Source organism: Lygodium microphyllum, chromosome 2 (assembly GCF_053477565.2).
Source record: "Lygodium microphyllum isolate KBCC chromosome 2, Lygodium_microphyllum_v1.1.10, whole genome shotgun sequence".
NCBI lineage: Eukaryota > Viridiplantae > Streptophyta > Polypodiopsida > Schizaeales > Lygodiaceae > Lygodium > Lygodium microphyllum.
In genome coordinates, this window is record NC_141136.1 from 158,470,507 (window position 1) to 158,488,526 (window position 18,020).

An 18,020-nucleotide genomic window follows, 5' to 3' on the forward strand; every position below is an offset into this window, starting at 1 on the left:
TTTTTTTTGGCACTTTTTTTTTTGGGGGGGGGGGTGTTTTTGTTTTGGTTAATAAGTCTATTCGTTTATTGTTGTTTTTGTGCTTGTCTGAATATTTTTATTGACATATCCTGTGTTTCTATTGCAGGTTCAGGTTAAGCAGTATCCGAATATTCTGGTTACTGCTGGTCTCAATGGTCAGTGATAATTTCTTTTAACTTCATATGCAATTCTATGAGATGTGTGTGAGGTATGTAACTTACATTTGCATTTGAACTGGTACATTATATATCACAGATCCCAGGGTCGCATACTGGGAACCTGCTAAATATGTGGCAAAGCTGAGGGAAAAGAAAACAGATAGCAATGTACTTATCTTTAAATGTGAATTGGGAGCTGGTCACTTTTCAAAGTCAGGAAGGTATAATCACGTGTTTCCTTTGTATCGAAGTCTCACTTGGTGAATTCTTCTTTCTTAAGACTGTTAGTTAGTATTCCAATGTAGATGTGCTTTTGTCTAATCAAAACTATGCAGATCTGACTGCATTGGTGCATGGTGCTTGTTCAGCATTGTATAATGTAGCTTAACCCATGAACTTGAGGGGTTTGCCATGGAAAAATACACAGAATTGAAATTTGTGTAATGACAAGAGAGTGCAATTGTTCTCTTTCAAGTCTTATGTTTATATTGTGTGGGAGTTCCTTTAAAATGGAAGACCTTAATTATGTGTTTGCCACTAGAACACATACCACATGCCGAGGAGAATGACACCAAGGGTCCTTGGCAGGTGCCAATTATGTTTACACTTACAGGGAATTTTTATTAATGTATGTCTAGACACATGTACACAAGGTATTGTTGACATGTGACATCTAAGACAATACTTTTAATGATGTGCAGACTTTCCACATCTTATTTGCTTTATGGCAAGTGAGACATCCTCATAACATGATTGTTGATGTCCTTTGCCATAAGAGACCAGGAAAAGTGTCTGTCAATCATCCAAGTTGTAGGAAACAATTGTTGACCATCAGCTTAAGGCAGACTAAGGGAACTAGCTTTAAACATGATTATTATTCCATGAGCACACAGATGCTTTTTGGCCTCATGATGATGCTTCATTTTAAAGTGAAGATGCATTTAAATATCCCCAACTATAAGCAATGCCAAGTCTGAGGAAACTCATTGTAGAACGCAAGTCCTTTATCAACATGCAGTCTATATGATTTCTTGTAGTAGTTACATTAACTTCAAGTCTTTGTGGTGAGATATTTGCCATGACATTTTGTTTTCAAAGCATAGTGGCCTATATTGATCTAGCTGAAATGGAACATAGATAAAGAATTTTCCCACCTTATTTTTTTCTTCTATGTGGAAAATACTAGAGACTTTATTGATTGGTCTAGATATGGAAGTGGCACCTATTAAATCATGCTTTTATCGTATAGCAAGGACCTTTTCATTAATGCCATAACTTTGTTTAGCATTTTGCAGTGTTTGGCCCTCATAAGCAATTGGTCAATAATCCGAGCTTAAAACAACCCTAATGCTCTCTTTTAAATCATCAGGGTAGTGGTAGAGACTTTAGAGGATCATAAGGGTAGTGGTGGAGAGTTCTAGGGCATTGCAGAGGAGGAGCAGGAGGCATGAGAGGTCTTCCTTCTTTCAATGCGAACGTGAGATGCTTGGAGGGACCGCACCTTCCACAGGCCAGACGGTTCATTGGAGTTTTCCTGGGGTTACATGTGGCTGGGTGGCACCCTCTTGGAGTGGCTCAACATGTTTTATGCTGGGAAATGGGGGTGCTTGAGAGGAGGGCATGTTGGGCAGTTGGTTGGGACTACCCTTTCGGGCCACTATCTGATGCTACTCACACTAGAGGCTCTGGCCTCTGTAGTGGAAACTTGCTCATGCTGCATCCTAGATTCTAGCTATGGATGGGAGGAGGCAAGGAGTCAGATTGAGTAGCTAGGGATTGGGTAAGGGGTGACTAGATTGCAAAGGAGGTGGTAAAGGGTCTTGGGAAACCTAGTAGGATTTGCCAAGGGGCAACCCTCCAAGCTCAACAATAGCGCTGGGAGGAAGAGAGGGCATTTTGGAGAAACCTAGCAGCCACACAGTAATTGCTCCGAGAGGCACATGGAGATCTCACTTTGCACACATAGGAGGTTAGAGTGCATGTATGCCTTGAGGAGTCGAGCAGGATTTGCCAAGAGGCAGCCCTCTAGGCTCAACAATAGTGCTGGGAGAAAGAGAGGCCACCATGGAGGGACCTAGAAGCCATCCACAGATTGCTCTAGGAGGCACTTGGAGATCCCACTTTGCACATGTAGGAGTTTAGAGCGTGGGCAGCCCTTGCGGGCTTAGAGGATAGGTTCTCAACATTCTTGTTTTGCACTTCAACAACATTTTGGGTGCGGAAGGGGGACACAATGTGCAAAGAGTTCTTCTAGGTGCACTAGCCATGCACCTGAGGAGACCAAATCCAAAGTCTCTGTGACCACCATGGGAGGGTCCCCTCTTGCCCAATGGAACCAAGGGAGATCACTATAGTCTTCTATAGATAGCCTTTTCTATAGGAGGTAGCATCAGATAAGGTTATCCAATATAGAGAGTGGGTGTGGGAGTGCATCTTGTCCCTTGTGACTGAGGGATGGGAGAGGCACTCCTTGAGCCATTCGTAGAGAAGGAATAAGCCGAGGTGTTCTACACATAAGATGGGCAAAATACCTCAAAGAAGATGGTCTATCTAGGGCATTTTTTACCACTTTTTGGGAGGTGGTGAAAGCCCCCCTATTCTAGGCTTTTTAGGATATTTTCAGCTCAAGCCGAATGCCGGGCAGCTTGTCAACATGACTAGTCAGTCTCCTCCTCAAACGGGGAGACTACTTGGAGGTGTTGCAATGGCAATGGCCCAATCACCTTGTTGTCATTGGCCTATCAATCCTTGGCCAAGATAATTGGCAGGAGGCTTCACCCCATTCTCCTAGGCATCATCCATGATACACAAATAGGTTTCGTCTAGGATAGGAGCATCGTGGACAATGTTTTTACCTTTTTGAGGCCACTTGAAGAAAATTGCTAGAGTTTGCACTGAGAGAAACACAAAGATACAGACACAGACATAGAGAGCAAAACTCAAAACTGAAACCCTAAATGCAAAACTCAAAACTCAAACACAAAAATAAGAAAGGAGAGAGAGAACACAACTTTGAAGCGAATGAATGCTGTAAATGAATGTAAGAGTGTACATTGTGCTCAAGGGTAGAGCAATGTCGGAGAGTGACGTCCACCGCAAACGGATCCCAAGTGTGATCACCAGTCGGAGTGTGAAGAGAGAGGAAACTGCAAAACGTTGACACCAGGGGCTGCTAGCAGAGATAGGGGTGACAGCCGCAGAATGGAGAGATGATGCCAGGCGGCTCTAGGAAGATGCAAATGCAAGCTGTAGGATGTCGCCTGATGGTGGAGATGTTGGCGATGGCAGCTGGAGGCCAAACAGAGCCTGGGAGATGGCGCCAAACAGTGGGCGATAGCTGGAAGAAGGGGCCAGGGCATTGCGAGGTTGAAGGGAGAGGTGGCAGCAATCACGATTGGACATGCACGTGGAGGTAGATTGATGGCTGCAATCTGCACTAGAGTGTGAAACGCGCACAAACGGAATAATGTTGAATGGGGACAGCTTGTCTATTTATAGATGTAGAAGGGTGCCCCAAAAATTAGGGTTTTTGGGAGACCACTAAAACTTTCTCAGACCACTCCCCTTTTTAGGGTTTTTCATTAATTAAGTATGTTTTGGGGCTGTTTAAGAATGCTAATTAGCTGAAAAGCATGTTTTAGCTCAACATCCCCTCTCAGGCCCAAAAAAGAGCAAAAGGTTAGGCCAATCACTATGATGTTAACTTACCCCAAGGCATCCCACCCCAAAGTACCTAGGGCATCGGACAAAATGTACACATCGGCTGCCGAGTGGCCTACCAAGACTTACAAAGGCGATGGTTATCTTACCAAGGGAATCGAAGTAGTTACCCTAGAGAGGACAGAGCATTGGACAAAGGATGCATTTCGACTGTCCAATGGCCTACCAAGTCCTACAAAAGCGGATGGAACCACATTGAACTTTCTTTTTGTTGTTAAAATAAAATAAAAATAAGTAAGTTAAATTTTATGGGATTTGGCCGATTGAGTAATAGTGACCCAAAAAAGGGAGTAGGGAGGATGCACCCAACACATCACAAAATAGTACAAGCTTACACATCCACACGTCTAGCAGCAGATGGGTTATTGAGGCTGTACTCGAGCCACATGTCCAGCAGCAGCAACGAGTGTTGAAGGAGGAGATGAAGCAAGAGCGGAAGGTGTAGCCCTACTGGACTATGCAGTTGTAGCAATCTGCTGAGGCTTTTTAGGTGAAAGACCTTGGGCCTTGGAGCGACACTCCTCGTCCACATGGCCTGCTCTTTGGCAGTGTGTGCAAAACCGGTTTTTCTTAGGGAGTTGCTACCAAATAGATCTAGATTCTTTGGTTCCATCTGAGGAAGAGGAGTCCCCCTTTGATTGGCTTGCCTTCGCATCTTGTGAGTTCTTGCCATTGGCGGATTTCACTCTTGAAGAAGAGGCAATCAACCCCCTTTGCTCTGAATAAGGATGTGATGAGATTTTCTTGTAGACTTGATCATGCAGCCTTGGGTAACGCAAGAATTGGCACTCGATAGAAGGTTGGAAATGGAGGTTGGGAGATGATGTGTTGAATGAAATAGAAGTAATTTTTGGACAACTTATTCAGGAAGAATGTAATTTGATCGTCATCTGACTTTGGAGTGCCAGTAGTGGCGAACTCGGTAACCGCCTATATTCAGCTAGCTTGACTTTGAGATCATCCCCTTCCTTAATAGAGAACTCTTGAAGCTGAAAGTCAAGATTGATGTTCCGAGTACCATCTCAAGTCGCATAGCAGTTGAGAAGGTAACTCCAATGCTCTGACGCGAGCAGGAAGTGCTGCAACTGAGAGTGAAACTCAGGAAGCAATCCGTGCATCAGCTCAACAATGGTTGTGGCATTGTGGGCTCTCCATTGACGGATGTAGTCAGGGTGAGCTAGCCGGTATAGGCTCTAGACCAATGACGAGGTCCCAAAGACCTTGAGACTCAAGCACTTGTCGCATGAAATTCGACAAAGTGGTGAAATTCGACCCGTTAAAACGTGTCTTATCCGTGAAGTCATTCTCGGCGGTTACAATAGGAGTGGTAATGCTTGGAGGTGGATAGTGTGAAAAAGTGTAGTGTGGGTACGATGGGGGAGTGGAGTACACTTCGGGATGGACCCCAGAGTGTCCACTAGGCATGCGGGTAGTGTGCAAGGTGGATCCATAGTTTGAGTAGGCATGGGCATGGTAGCCACATGAGTAACCCAAGGAGGTGGGATGGGAACACGGGGAGCAGAAGATGGGAATCCCTGCGCAGATGTAACCCAAGGGAAGTGTGAAGACACACCATAAGCTGAGGATGGAAACCCCTGCGTTTGAGTGGTCATATGAGATGTGGAGCTGGGGATAGTGAGGGGGATGCCCATCATAGTTGACCTAGGAGCTATGGGTGTGCTCATTTGTTGAAAGGTGAGAGGCACTGTGTTAAAGGGTGGCATTCCCCCTAACAAAGTACCATGGTGCAAAGAGGTAAAGAATGGGGTAGAGAAAGAGAAGGTGCTAGGAGCAGAGATGGAAGATCCAACCCCTAGGTTGTGTGATGCAGATGTGGAGTGTAATTTAAGGTTTTGGAAAGATGATGAGAGGTGATCAAGGTGTGATATAGAAGAGGGTGGGATGGGAGGGAAGTGAGAAGTGTGTGTGACATGCTCAAATGAAACAGAAGCTATAGATGTACCTGAATTCCGTCTGCTTTGTGAGCGCCCTCTATTAAAGTTCACATATGCAAAGTCATTCGGATCCTGTACCTCAAAAGAAGAAAGAGGTGAGGGTTTTGATGATGCAACTTAGAAGGATTGTACAAACGTGACATTGGACGTGGCTGAGATTATGAAGATGGATCACCAAATGTTCCAAATGCCGTATGTCCTCCATATCGGAGAGGTGGCTAGCCTCACCAATCTGTCCGAATGTGGTAGCAAAACTAGTAGGAGAGGTGTAAACATCACCGTACTTGTTGCGATAGTAGTCCTGAAAGTCCTCCTCTATCATATTAGTGAAATTTGGAATAGGAGTAGAAAAATAAGGTGAAGGTGAAAGTGGAGTGTCGTCCTCCTCATTGAGTCCATAATGCCATCTCAGGGCCTCCAGTGATGGAGAAGTCTGACAAGACATCATAGGAACTGGAGAAGAAGGTGTCTGGGACATTGTGATTCGGTTACGAGTCGTATTGCGTGCCTCACACAAAGACTAGCTCTCCACAATATACGTAGGATACTCTTTACAACAGCACTAGCTCTGAAACCATGTGAAGAAAACTCGTAGGGTTTGCACTGAGGAAACATAAAGTGTATAACCACGATAGAAACACAGAGACAGACACAGACACAAAAAGCAAAACTTAAAACTCAAACCCTAAATGCAAAATTCAAACACAAACAGAAGAAGGGAGAGAGAGAACACAACTCTGAAGTGAATGAATGCTGTAAATGAATGTAAGAGTGTACAGTGTGCTCAAGGGTAGAGCAATGTCGGATAGTGACGTCCACCGTAGATAGATCCCAAGTTTGTGATCACCAATCGGAGTGTGAAGAGAGAGGAAACTGCAAAATGCTGACACCACGGGCTGCGAGAGACAGAGGCAACAGCTACAGAATGGAGAGATGATGCCAGGAGGCTCCATGAAGGTGCAAACACAAGCTGTAGGATGTCACCTGATGGTGTAGATGCTGGCGATGGCAGCTCGAGGCCAAAGGCAGCCTGGGAGATGGTGCCAGACAATGGGCGACAACTCAAAGAAGGCACCAGGGCACTGCGAGGTTGGAGCGAGAGGTGGCCGCAGTCGCAAAGGCTGGACAGCCACGTGGAGGTAGACTGATGACTGCAATCTGCATTGGAGAGTGTGAAACCTGCACAGACGGAATAATGCTGAATGGGGACAGCCTGTCTATTTATAGATGTAGAAGGGTGCCCCCAAAACTAAGGGTTTTTGGGAGACCACTAAAACTCTCTCGGACCGCTCCCCTTTTTAGGGTTTTCATTAATTAAGTTGTTTTGGGGCTGTTTAAGAATGCTAATCAGCTGAAAAGCATGTTTTAGCTCAACAACTACTAATTGGGCTCAACAAAGTGGCTAGAGGATGGCAGTGCTTCTACTAGATTTTAACTAAGACTTCTTGGAAGATACCATGGCACAATTGGGCTTCCCCCAAGAGTGGAGTAGAGGGGTATTTGCCTTGTACAAAGTCGGCGACCAACAAGGTACTTGTAGGAGGTAGGAAGGGGGAGGAGTTTTGCTTGGAGAGGTTGCTCTAGCATGACTGCCCTCTAGCCCCTTGGGACCTCTTCCTATTCTTTGTAGAGGCGATGTCCTACTTTCTTCGCTTGAGGGTGAGTGGTCTGTGTCGCTTGAGGCTTTCAATGAAAGGAGATAGAGTTGGTTGACTAGTATGTAGATGACACAATCCTTTATGTGGAGGATGATGAGTTGATACGGGAGAGGGTGAGACTGGTACTGAAGGTATTTTGCATAGTTGGAGGGGGCAAGGATTAATTGGCAAAAGCTAGTTGGGTTTCTTAGAGATCTAGAGTCTAGCATTGAATGGGGCATCTACTTGGGTTTCAGATGGTTGAGCAAGGGACAAATTGTCCGCTACCTTGGTCTCTAGGTGGGCCTCAACATTAACCCAGCCCAATAGTTTCTCCTAGTACTTGACTCCATCAGAAGGAAGCTAACCTACTGCAGCATGACCTGCGTTTCTGTTGTGGGCAAGGCCCTGGTGTTCAACAAGGTCGTCTGAGTGAAAACCTGGTACATTCTTGTTGGTGTTTCTCTTTGTCCTGTGTGGCTAAACTTAGTCACCTTGTGCAGAATATCGTCTGGACTAGTTCAGATGGGTCTAGGGACTCCCGTGCCAAGGTGGAATGAATGACTATTATTCGACTTCGCTTTGAGGGAGGTTTGGGGATCATCGACATAAAGTACCAGTGTGTGGCCCTCCTAGGCAAGCTGGTGGTTCATGTGCTCACGCCAGGGGGGGCTAGACATGGAAGGTTCTTCTACCTGAGAGCCTTCAGGAGTTCAGGCCATCCTTGAGATGAATCTTCACGTTGGCATAGATCACCCCACCTAGGGCTGATTCAAAAGCCTTCAGCTTGTTAGGAGGAGATATATCATTGGCTGGTGGTCTGGAACCCCTAGGTTCGAGATCGTGACAGGATCCAGATTGGCGAGTGCCGTCATGTCTATTGGGCACGGTCTTGCCTGTACTATTAGAGTAAGGAGGGAGGTTTATAGGCTGGCTGACCAGGCGACCTTATAGTAGGCATCAGGCTGGAAGCGTGGAATTGAGATCAGGAGGAGAGCGATTGAGACAACGATCTCTCAAGACTGGTTGGATCCCCCCTTTTGTCAACCAGTGCTGCTTGATGAGGTGTGGGCTAGGCTCTCACCAGTTGGCATCCCATTACAGGTTGTACGTAGCATGAGGTATTGTTCACAGTCTAGACCGGCGGAAGGCTAGCCTCAACAGAGGTCAACATGAAGAGGCGCTTCTAGCTTTTCCCCGGAGGAGGATTCGTGTCATTGGACTCCAGGGAAAGACGTGGCTTGTGGACCCCTACATGTGTTGGAGGCAGTTTTGGGAATGCCGCCTATGGATTTGGCAGAGCCAGCCTCTTGATGAGGTGGAGTGGGACCCTAGGGAGCAGCTTTGGACAGCCATAGTGGGTGCCAACAAGCCCCAGGGCTTCTTGGCCTACACCATAGATCCTAGGGCTTCTTGGCCTACACCATAGATACCTCTTTTTGAAGGTCACCACCCTGCTGGTGCACTTTCGAATCAGCCTAACTTGCAGCCATAGTAACCACACATTGAATGGTTGTCATGCTGGATGTGGGAGCAAAAGTGTCTTCATAGTCCATGCCTTTTTCCTTTAATAACCCTTCACAACTTGTACCTAATACTTATCAATATTACCATCGGGCTTGTGCTTGATCTTAAATACCCATTACTATTACTGTTACTACTAGTGGTCTTTTTACTTCTCAATGGAGTTTAATATCTCTTGCATGGTGTGCATTCGATAAGCATTATCTTGTGCTTCCTCAAAATGAGGCCCTTCCTCATCCATGAAGGTACCTAGCCAAGTTGACTTTGCATAGTGACCCCTTTTGCCTGACATGTGAGTTGTATTAGGTAATAGGATAGCAAACTCTCTCTCTTGTAAATTTGTGATCAGCCAAAGAGGCACTTGTGTGCTCCCTACAAATCTGGAAGTTTCTACTTCATTGCATGATATGATGATCCACATTCTGTGTATCAAGAGGCTCAACTATAGGCCAAACCAAGGCATCTGCCCTTCTTGCGGTAAAAAGGTTTGCATTGCTATATTACTTGGAAGAAAATTAGAAAGTAGCACAAATACTCAATAGCCCAAGTTGGAGCCATCTGCAGAAGTTACATATACAAGCCTCCATGGCAGTTTGGGAAGGATGGAGGGATAGAAGCCATAGAGGAGGAACGTAGCACCACTGAGGATGTCAATCCTGTAAGGTGAAAAACAGGCCATGGCCACCCCAAGTGTGAAGAAACTATTGTTGAAGCTCCCATAGGTGTTGAGAATCTCCTTGTAGCTGGTTCCGGTGGTCACAAAGTGAGTGGATGATGGCAGTGTACCTTCCAAATGTGCCACCTTGCGAGTCTCCCAATGATCTCACATATTCGTGACCGTGACCTTGTAGACTCCAGCACTTGGGAGCTAGGCAAAACCTACCACTCATGAGTCAGCCTTGATGCAGATCATATCCTGGACTTGTGTCTTATACAATAAGTGGTGGCCTCGGTTAACTGACTGCCAGTAGAAGGCCCATGAGACACCCTAAGCTAGGCACTACTCCACAGAGTAGATAGTGGGCACCTCTCCACACTACCTCGCATGACTATAGGCAGTGCTTTGGAGTCTCTAGGCACTGCAGTGGTCATCGCTTGCAGACTCCATCATGCTGCATGTGGGCCAACCAGCTATCGATTTATTAGACGCTTGTGCACCACAAGCCATAGGAAGTAGGAGATGCTCTTGCTCACCAACAATCCCATAGGCATGGCTAGAAGGTTTGGGTGGAAAGCATTTGTGATGCTATGCTAGTGCTCGAAATGTTTGTTGCATAATGGCGCCTGTTCCATGTTGTCCTACATGGTCTATCTGGCAATCACAACTGTGTAAGCAAAGTTTTTACTTTTGGGCAATTGTTTAGGTTAGTCAAAGCTACTGTAGTGATGGGTTGGGCACGAACATCAAGATAGTCAATCTTTACACACAGCGAGAGATAGAGAGAGTGAGAGAGAGTGAGAGAGAGCAGAGTAGAGAGTGAGCACGTTTTTAGGTACAATGACGAGCATACCACTTTAGGTTTTTAGATAGATATATACGTGTAAGTACAAGTGCTAAGGGTGTGTTCACGCCCGAGCACAATTAAAGGCACGAGGCCTTTATTCCCAACAACCTCCCACCTAAAGGCAATGTGCCTTAAGAGGAGAAAAGAATCAACTAAGTCTAGGTATGTACAAAGTTGAAATACATATATCTATCCAACTCCCATCATCTGTCGGCAATGAGCGAACCGCTCTGCTGGAAGACCCTTCGTGAGAAGGTCTACAGGGTTATCATCTGTATGCACTTTGACAAGCTCAATGCTCTTGCTGTCAAGTGGTACTTCACCTGTATGTGCTTTGTCTTTGCATGAAAGATAGGATTCCGTGCTAGCATGATAGCACTCTGACTATCACAGTGGAGAACAGGTAACTTTGTGATGCCAAGCTCTCCCACTGGACGTGAAAGCCATAAAGCTTCCTTGCATGCCTTAGTGGTAGCTACATACTCTGCCTCTGTAGTAGACAATGCAACACACTTTTGTAGTGTGGAGATCTAAGAGACTGCTCCTCCTGTGAAAGTAAACACATACCCAGAAGTGGATTTCCTACAATCCGCATGACTAGCATAGTTTGCATCCGAAAAGCCAACAACAAATGCCTTCTGCGTCCCAAAGCAGATGCACAACTCCTTTGTGCCTTTGAGGTATCTCATAATACCTTTCACTGTATCCCAATGCTTCTTGCCAGGGGTTGCCATGTATCTGCTAACCACTCCCACTGTAGAGGCAATGTCAAGACGTGTAGGAACCATAGCATGTATCAAATTGCCAACAACTGAAGCATAGGGTATCTTGGCCGTTTCAGCCTTCTCATCATCAGATGTAGGGCTGTCCTCTGCACTAAGTTTCACATATGGAGGCAATAGGACCCTAATCGTTTTTCCCCCTCCATATTGAAACACTGCAAAACCTTGGAGATGTACTCCTACTGAGATAGATAGAGTAAGCCTTTTGATCTATCTTTGAGTATTCGTATGCCAAGAATGTGATTTGCATCACCAAGATCTTTCATATCAAAGCTACCATGAAGACTTGGCTTCAATGAATCCAAGGCATGACTATCCCTGCCAGCAATCAACATGCTATTAACAAAGAGAACCAAGATAATTATGCTGCCATTTGTTGCCTTCTTGGTGTACATGCAATGATCCACTTGACTTCTTTAAAATTCTTGAGATTGCATGAATGTATCAAACTTATGATACCATTCTCTTGGTGTTTGTTTCAGCCCATATAAACTCCTTTTGAGTTTACATACCATCTTCTCTTTCCCTTTTTCCACAAACCCTTCAGGCTGTTGCTGTGAGGGAGGACAGGATTGAAGCTCAGCACAGAAAACCAGTAGATAGTAGAGAGTGAAGCACGACACCCAATGGAATAGACTAAAAGAGTGTGAACTGAAAGTACAAGGTACAACCCTGAAACCTTAGGGTTATAGGGGGGTGTTCACATCCGAACACAGTAAGTGCCCGTAAGTATGTGTCATAAGCACATACGAAATAATACCATAAGTTTGGGGGAAAAAACCTCTCCTGCCGAGAGTAAAAAGTGGCCTAGTGTCCTATTGATCACTGACACTCCTATGTGAGCGTAGACGTAAGTGAGGCGTGAGTGAAATACCGAATAAACCCCCTAGAGTGAAGAGTGATCAAGAGTACATGGATCATCTGCCACCCAAGGAGATCAAATTTAAAGTATGGTGAAATGCTTCAAATTTTTCACGAGGAAGAGCTTTGGTGAAGATGTCTGCCACATTACTAGTGGTAGGACAATAGACTGCAATGGCACTCTAACTGTCAGTGAACAAAGGAGTAGACTCCGTAACAAATACATCTAGATCAGCAAGCAAGCGTCTAATCCATACGCATTCAACTGTGGTAGTGAAAGCTGCCTTATATTCAGCTTCACATGACGATGTGGCAACAGTGGACTGTTTCTTGCTAAGCCAAGATGTGCAAGACGAGCCATGAAAGAAACAATTGCCACTAGTAGAGTGACATGAATCATAATCACCAGCCCAATTAGAATCACTATAAGCATGTAACTGCAGTGGTCCCCCCTTGGCATAAAGCAATCCAAGAGATCTAGGACCCTGCAAGTAACGGAAGACGCGCTTAACAGCTTACCAATGTGACATGTGTGGCTGATGCATATATCTGCTCAGGGCTGAGACTTCAAACTGTATGTCTGGCCTAGTGTTGCATAAGTAAATAAGACATCCAACTGCTGGAGCATATGTGTGTATATCAAACAAACCATTGTCATCATGTAATGATAGTTTAAGTCCAAGTTCCATTGGTGTACAAATTGGCTTGCAATCCTGCAAGCCAAACTTCTCAAGAAGTTTACCAATGTATCTTGACTGTGATAACCCAATACCTCTAGCATCATGTATGAACTAAATGCCCAAGTAATAATGCAAAGACACCAAGTCTGACATGTCAAAAGTTTGCGGCAAATTTTGTTTAAATGCTGAAATTTGATGAGCATGTGTCCCTGTAAGCAAGAGATCATCAACATAAAGACAAATGATCAGCATGGATCCCCCCTCTTTACATACGTAAAGGGTAGACTTTGATGAGTTGTTTATGAACCCTTGGCCAAGCAAGAAAGCATCTATCTTTGCATACCAAGCTCTAGGAGCTTGTTTCAAACCATACAAAGCTCTTTAGCTTGTAGACCAAGTGTTCCAAGTTCTCAACTACAAAACCAATGGGCTGCTATGCAGTCTAACATCCATATGATACATGTCCAAGTCAAGCTATGTGACTACGGCCAAAACCAAGGGTAGGGTGGTCATCTTGACCACAGGAGAAAAGAGTTCATCAAAGTCAACTCCATATTCCTGCTTAAAACCCCTAGCAACAAGTCTTGTCTTATAAGCTAGCTTGGGGTGCCCAGGGGTACTTTTCAGCATGTACACCCATTTGCATGGCAAAGCCTTCTTGCCCTGAGGCAATGCAACAAGATCCCAAGTCATATTATTATGTAGGGAGTCCATCTCAGACTGCATAGCCCTCTCCCAGGAGTGACTATCATCCCTACGCATAGCCTCATGCTCCCGGAGGCTGAGCAAAACTAAGTCTCAGTTGAACAGAGCCAATGCTTTGATACCAAATGTGAGGGAGGACAGGATCGAAGGTCAGCAGAGAAAGCCAGTAGACAATAGAGAGTGAAGCACGACACCCAATGGAATAGACTGAAAGAGTGTGAACTGAAAATACAAGGTACAACCCTTAAACCTTAGGGTTGTAGAGGGATGTTCACACCCGAACACGTTAAGTGCACGTAAGTGTGTGTCATAAGCACATACGAAATAATACCATAAGTTTGGGGGAAAAAACCTCTCCTATCGAGAGTAAAAAGTGCCCCATTGTCCTACTGATCACCAGCACTCCTATGTGAGCGTAGGCATAAGTGAGGCATGAATGAAATACCCAACAGTTCCATATATATGTCTTCATGTAGATCACCATGTAAAAATACAGTCTTTACATCCATCTGTATGAGTTCCATATCCTCAAATTGCAACCAAGCCCAAAATGGTTCTCAATGTAGTCATCTTGACTACAAAAGAGAAAATCTCATCAAAGTCAATTCCATGTTGCTACTTGTACCCCTTTGCAACCAATCTTGCTTTGTACTTTGGTGAGGAACCAAAAGTGACCTTCATCTTGTAAACCCATTTGCATGGAAGGGTTTTGTGCCCTTTAGGCAATTACACCAAGTCCCAAGTGTCATTTTTCTCAAGAGATTCCATCTCTAATAGCATGGCTTTAGACCATTTCTTGCTCTCTTGTTTGTCCATTGCTTCCTTGAAGCAAGACGGTTCACCACAATCTATCAATATGACATAATCATGTCTTCATGCAGATCACCATGTAAAAATGCAGTCTTTACATCCATCTGTATGAGCTCCATATCTTCAGCTGCAACCAAGCCCAAAATGGTTCTCAATGTAGTCATCTTGTTTAGGAGAGAAGATCTCATCAAAGTCAATTCCATGTTCTTGCTTGTACCCCTTCGCAACCAATCTTGCTTTGTACTTTGGTGAGGAACTAGAAGTGGCCTTCATATTGTAAACCCATTTGCATGGAAGTAATTTCTGCCCTCTAGGCAACTCCACCAAGTCCCAAGTGCCATTTTTCTCAAGAGATTCCATTTCTGACAACATGGCTTTATACCATTTCTTGCTGTGCTATCTGTCCGTTGCTTCCTTGAAGCAAGACGGTTCACCACAATCTGTCAACATGACATAATGAGCCACATTATTGGCACCAGGAACAAATCTATTAGGCTGTCTAGTAGCCCTAGACGATCTCCTAACCCAATGATCATTGTTTATTGGCTGTTCCTGCAAATTTCCATTTTCAGCATGCTGTCCTAGCATTTCAACCTCCAAATCAGCATTAACAGCTTGCTGTCCTAGCTGTTCCTGCACATGTAGTGGCTCATTATCATGGGCAATGGCTGGCTAATCATTTCCAACATTATTTTCTGCATTTACAGGTTTATTTACAACAGGTATTTGCTACTGTACAGCGGGCACATTTTGCTGTCCAAAATGTATTTCTTCTCGGAATACAACCCTACGGACCTCCTCAGTCTTTTCAGGGTGTTATGCATGCGATCTTCTCGGAAAATAATATCATTGCTGCGCACTACTTTCCTTTTCTTGGAATCCCATAATTTATACCCCATTTCACCCTCGTCACCATATCCTAGGAAAATGCATTTACAGGACTTTGGCTCAAGTTTGCTACGTTTTTCTTTACAAATGTGCAGAAAAGCCTCGCAGCCAAACACTCCCAGATGAGCATATGAAGGTGGCTTGCCCGATCACACTTCTTGGGGAACTCCCCCCTCCCCCCAAAGACCTTTTTGGTGGCCGATTAATTAAGTGAATGGCTGTCATAACAGCCTCTGTCCAAAAACCATGGGGTAATGTAGTAGGAGACTGCATAGTACGGACCTTATCCTGTATGGTCCGATTCATACGCTCTACAACTCCATTTTGGGGTGGATTATGGGGGGCAGTGAGCTCCCTCTTTATCCCTTTATTGTCACAAAATGCTTGAAAAGCCTTAGACACATATTCCCCACCATTGTCAGAGCAAAGACACTCAAGTGTCTTTTGTTTGATTTTCAGCCAATGCCAAGAATATTTTAAACTTGTCAAGCACTTCATCCTTGCTACGAATAGGATAAACCTATACCTTTCGTGTAGTATCGTCGATAAAGGTGACAAAATATTTCTTTCTCCCTAAAGAGAATCCTGGCATCTGACATACATTTGAATGTACTAACTCTAGAGGAGAAGATTTTAAAGAAAGAGAATGAGACGTCTGTGCATCTTTACCATAAATACAATGATCACAATGCTCAAAATCAGCATAACGAAGACAAGGCAAGTAACCCAAACGAGAAAGCACTTTCATTCCTATTTGACTCATGTATTCCAACCGGCCATGCCATAAAGAAACGCTTGGCTACTCGGTGACGGCAACAATATGGTCATGCACACTAGATACATGAAGTGGATACGAAGTATCACTCTTGCAACCTTTGGCAATCACTCTTGAATCCTTACAGATCTTCCATTTTCCATCACCAAAGGTGGTATGAAAACCATCATCATCTAGCTGCCCTGTGCTAATCAAGCTCTTCTTGAGCTGAGGTACATGCCGTACATTCTGAAGTGTAAAGACAGAGCCATGCTGAAACTGTAACTGCACACTGCTAATACCGGCAATCTCACCGTCCCCAAGATGGACAACACCATGTCGACCCCCTGTATAGGCCGAGAACCACTCACGATGAGGGGTGACATGAAAGGAAGCACGTGAATCGAGAATCCAGGTATGCATGCCGTCATCTGTATCTGCAATTAAAGCATGTGCACCAAAGTGTGAAGAGACAAAGAGTACGTCACTCCCACTATCACTGTCATGAGTGACTACATACACATCTTCAATTTTTTACGTTGCTCTTCTTAGGCTGATTGTCCTCTTCTCTTCCTTGCTATCATCTATCTTCTTGCCTTTTCCTTTCTCTTTCTTCCATTTGTAGCAATCACGTTTAAAATGACCCTTCTTGCTACAATGATGGCATTCAACATCTTTGCCACGTGATTTACTGCGTCCCTTGCTATCATATTTTCCTTTCTGTTGTGATCTACCCCTAGTATGCAAAGCACTAGAGGATTTAGTGGATGCATTGTTTTGCCGATTCATTTCTTCCATGAGTAGAGTACTCTCTTCATCAGCATACAAAAGGATCACATTAGAATTGCTCATAGCAGTCCTAAATGTATCCCAACTCTCTGGTAGAGTGTAAAGCAAGAAAGTAGCCTTAAATTCCTCATCAATCATAAACTTCAAGGCAACTAGCTGGCTGAAAATGGAATTAAACTCACTCAAGTGAGTAGACATTGCTGTACCCTCTTGCATACGCAAATCCCTAAGCTTTTTCAGCCAATACACTTTGCTTGTAGCACTCTTCTGTGCATATAGTTCTTCCAGTCTAGTCCATATAGCATATGCAGAATCCAAACCTTCAATGTTGAACAGTAAGGCATCAGAAATCGAGAGCTCTTTGGTTGAGCATCCAAGCTCATTTAACTCATCCCAATCGTCCTGTTCCACATCAGTAGGCTTTGCTCCTTGTGTTTTGATCGGCTTTGCCTGCTTCTTTTGCAATAGGATATTGTAGCACTGCTTTTGCCAAACTGAAAAGTTATGTGCTCCTTCAAGCTTCTTTATGTGCATCAAATTACTGCTGTCATTGCTGCCAGCCATGATTTTCAGCCCAAATGTGACAAAAAAATCAGCAAATGCAGGCCCAAAACTATCACCCAAGTGACCAAGGTACAAACAAGTACCAACCAGCAATAAATGGCCACATAGAAGCACAGATTTCAGATCTGTAAATAAATTTCCAGAAGCACCAAATCATGTGCTATAGCATTCCACAACTGATTACAGCTATTCCAAGGGCATATACATCACATTACATGAGAAATCCCAAATTTTAGCTGCAATTTCTGTTTTACATGTACCCACGGGCATAAGATTTGACACGAACGGTCAAAAGGCCCAAAATTTTTGTGCTCAAAGCATCAACCACACATCTGCATTTTCTATGTCATGTATAGAATAGGCCAATTTTGCCAAAATAGAGCAATTTCAGCAAAACCCCTAAACTTTACCAAGTGTTGATGTTCAAATTGCGTGGAACTCAACCTGCATGTACATAATCTGACCAAATGCTGCACAGATTTTGCCCAAACTGCAAAAGCCCCAAATTGCACGAGGTCCAATGTGCATCAATGTCGAGAAATTGGGTAAATTTCAGCCCAATTTGTGCATGTACATGAAAAGCCCCAAATGTCAGAGGCAAAATGTCACAAATTCTTGCAATTTCTGAGACAGATTTCACTGTTGCATCTTGCTCGCACCAAATCTA

General features: G+C 44.3%; 1 protein-coding gene across 3 annotated transcripts in view; it reads left to right on the forward strand.

Moving 5' to 3' along the window:
• The window catches only part of LOC148040530 (Prolyl oligopeptidase family protein), a 100,110-nt gene that overhangs the window by 72,813 nt on the left and 9,277 nt on the right, over positions 1-18,020 (forward strand). For all 3 annotated transcript variants that reach the window (XM_087700394.1, XM_087700378.1, XM_087700387.1), the window contains 2 exons: positions 128-176; positions 277-400. In XM_087700394.1, coding sequence (XP_087556520.1) covers positions 128-176; positions 277-400 — 173 coding nt within the window. The remainder of the gene's footprint in view (positions 1-127; positions 177-276; positions 401-18,020) is intronic.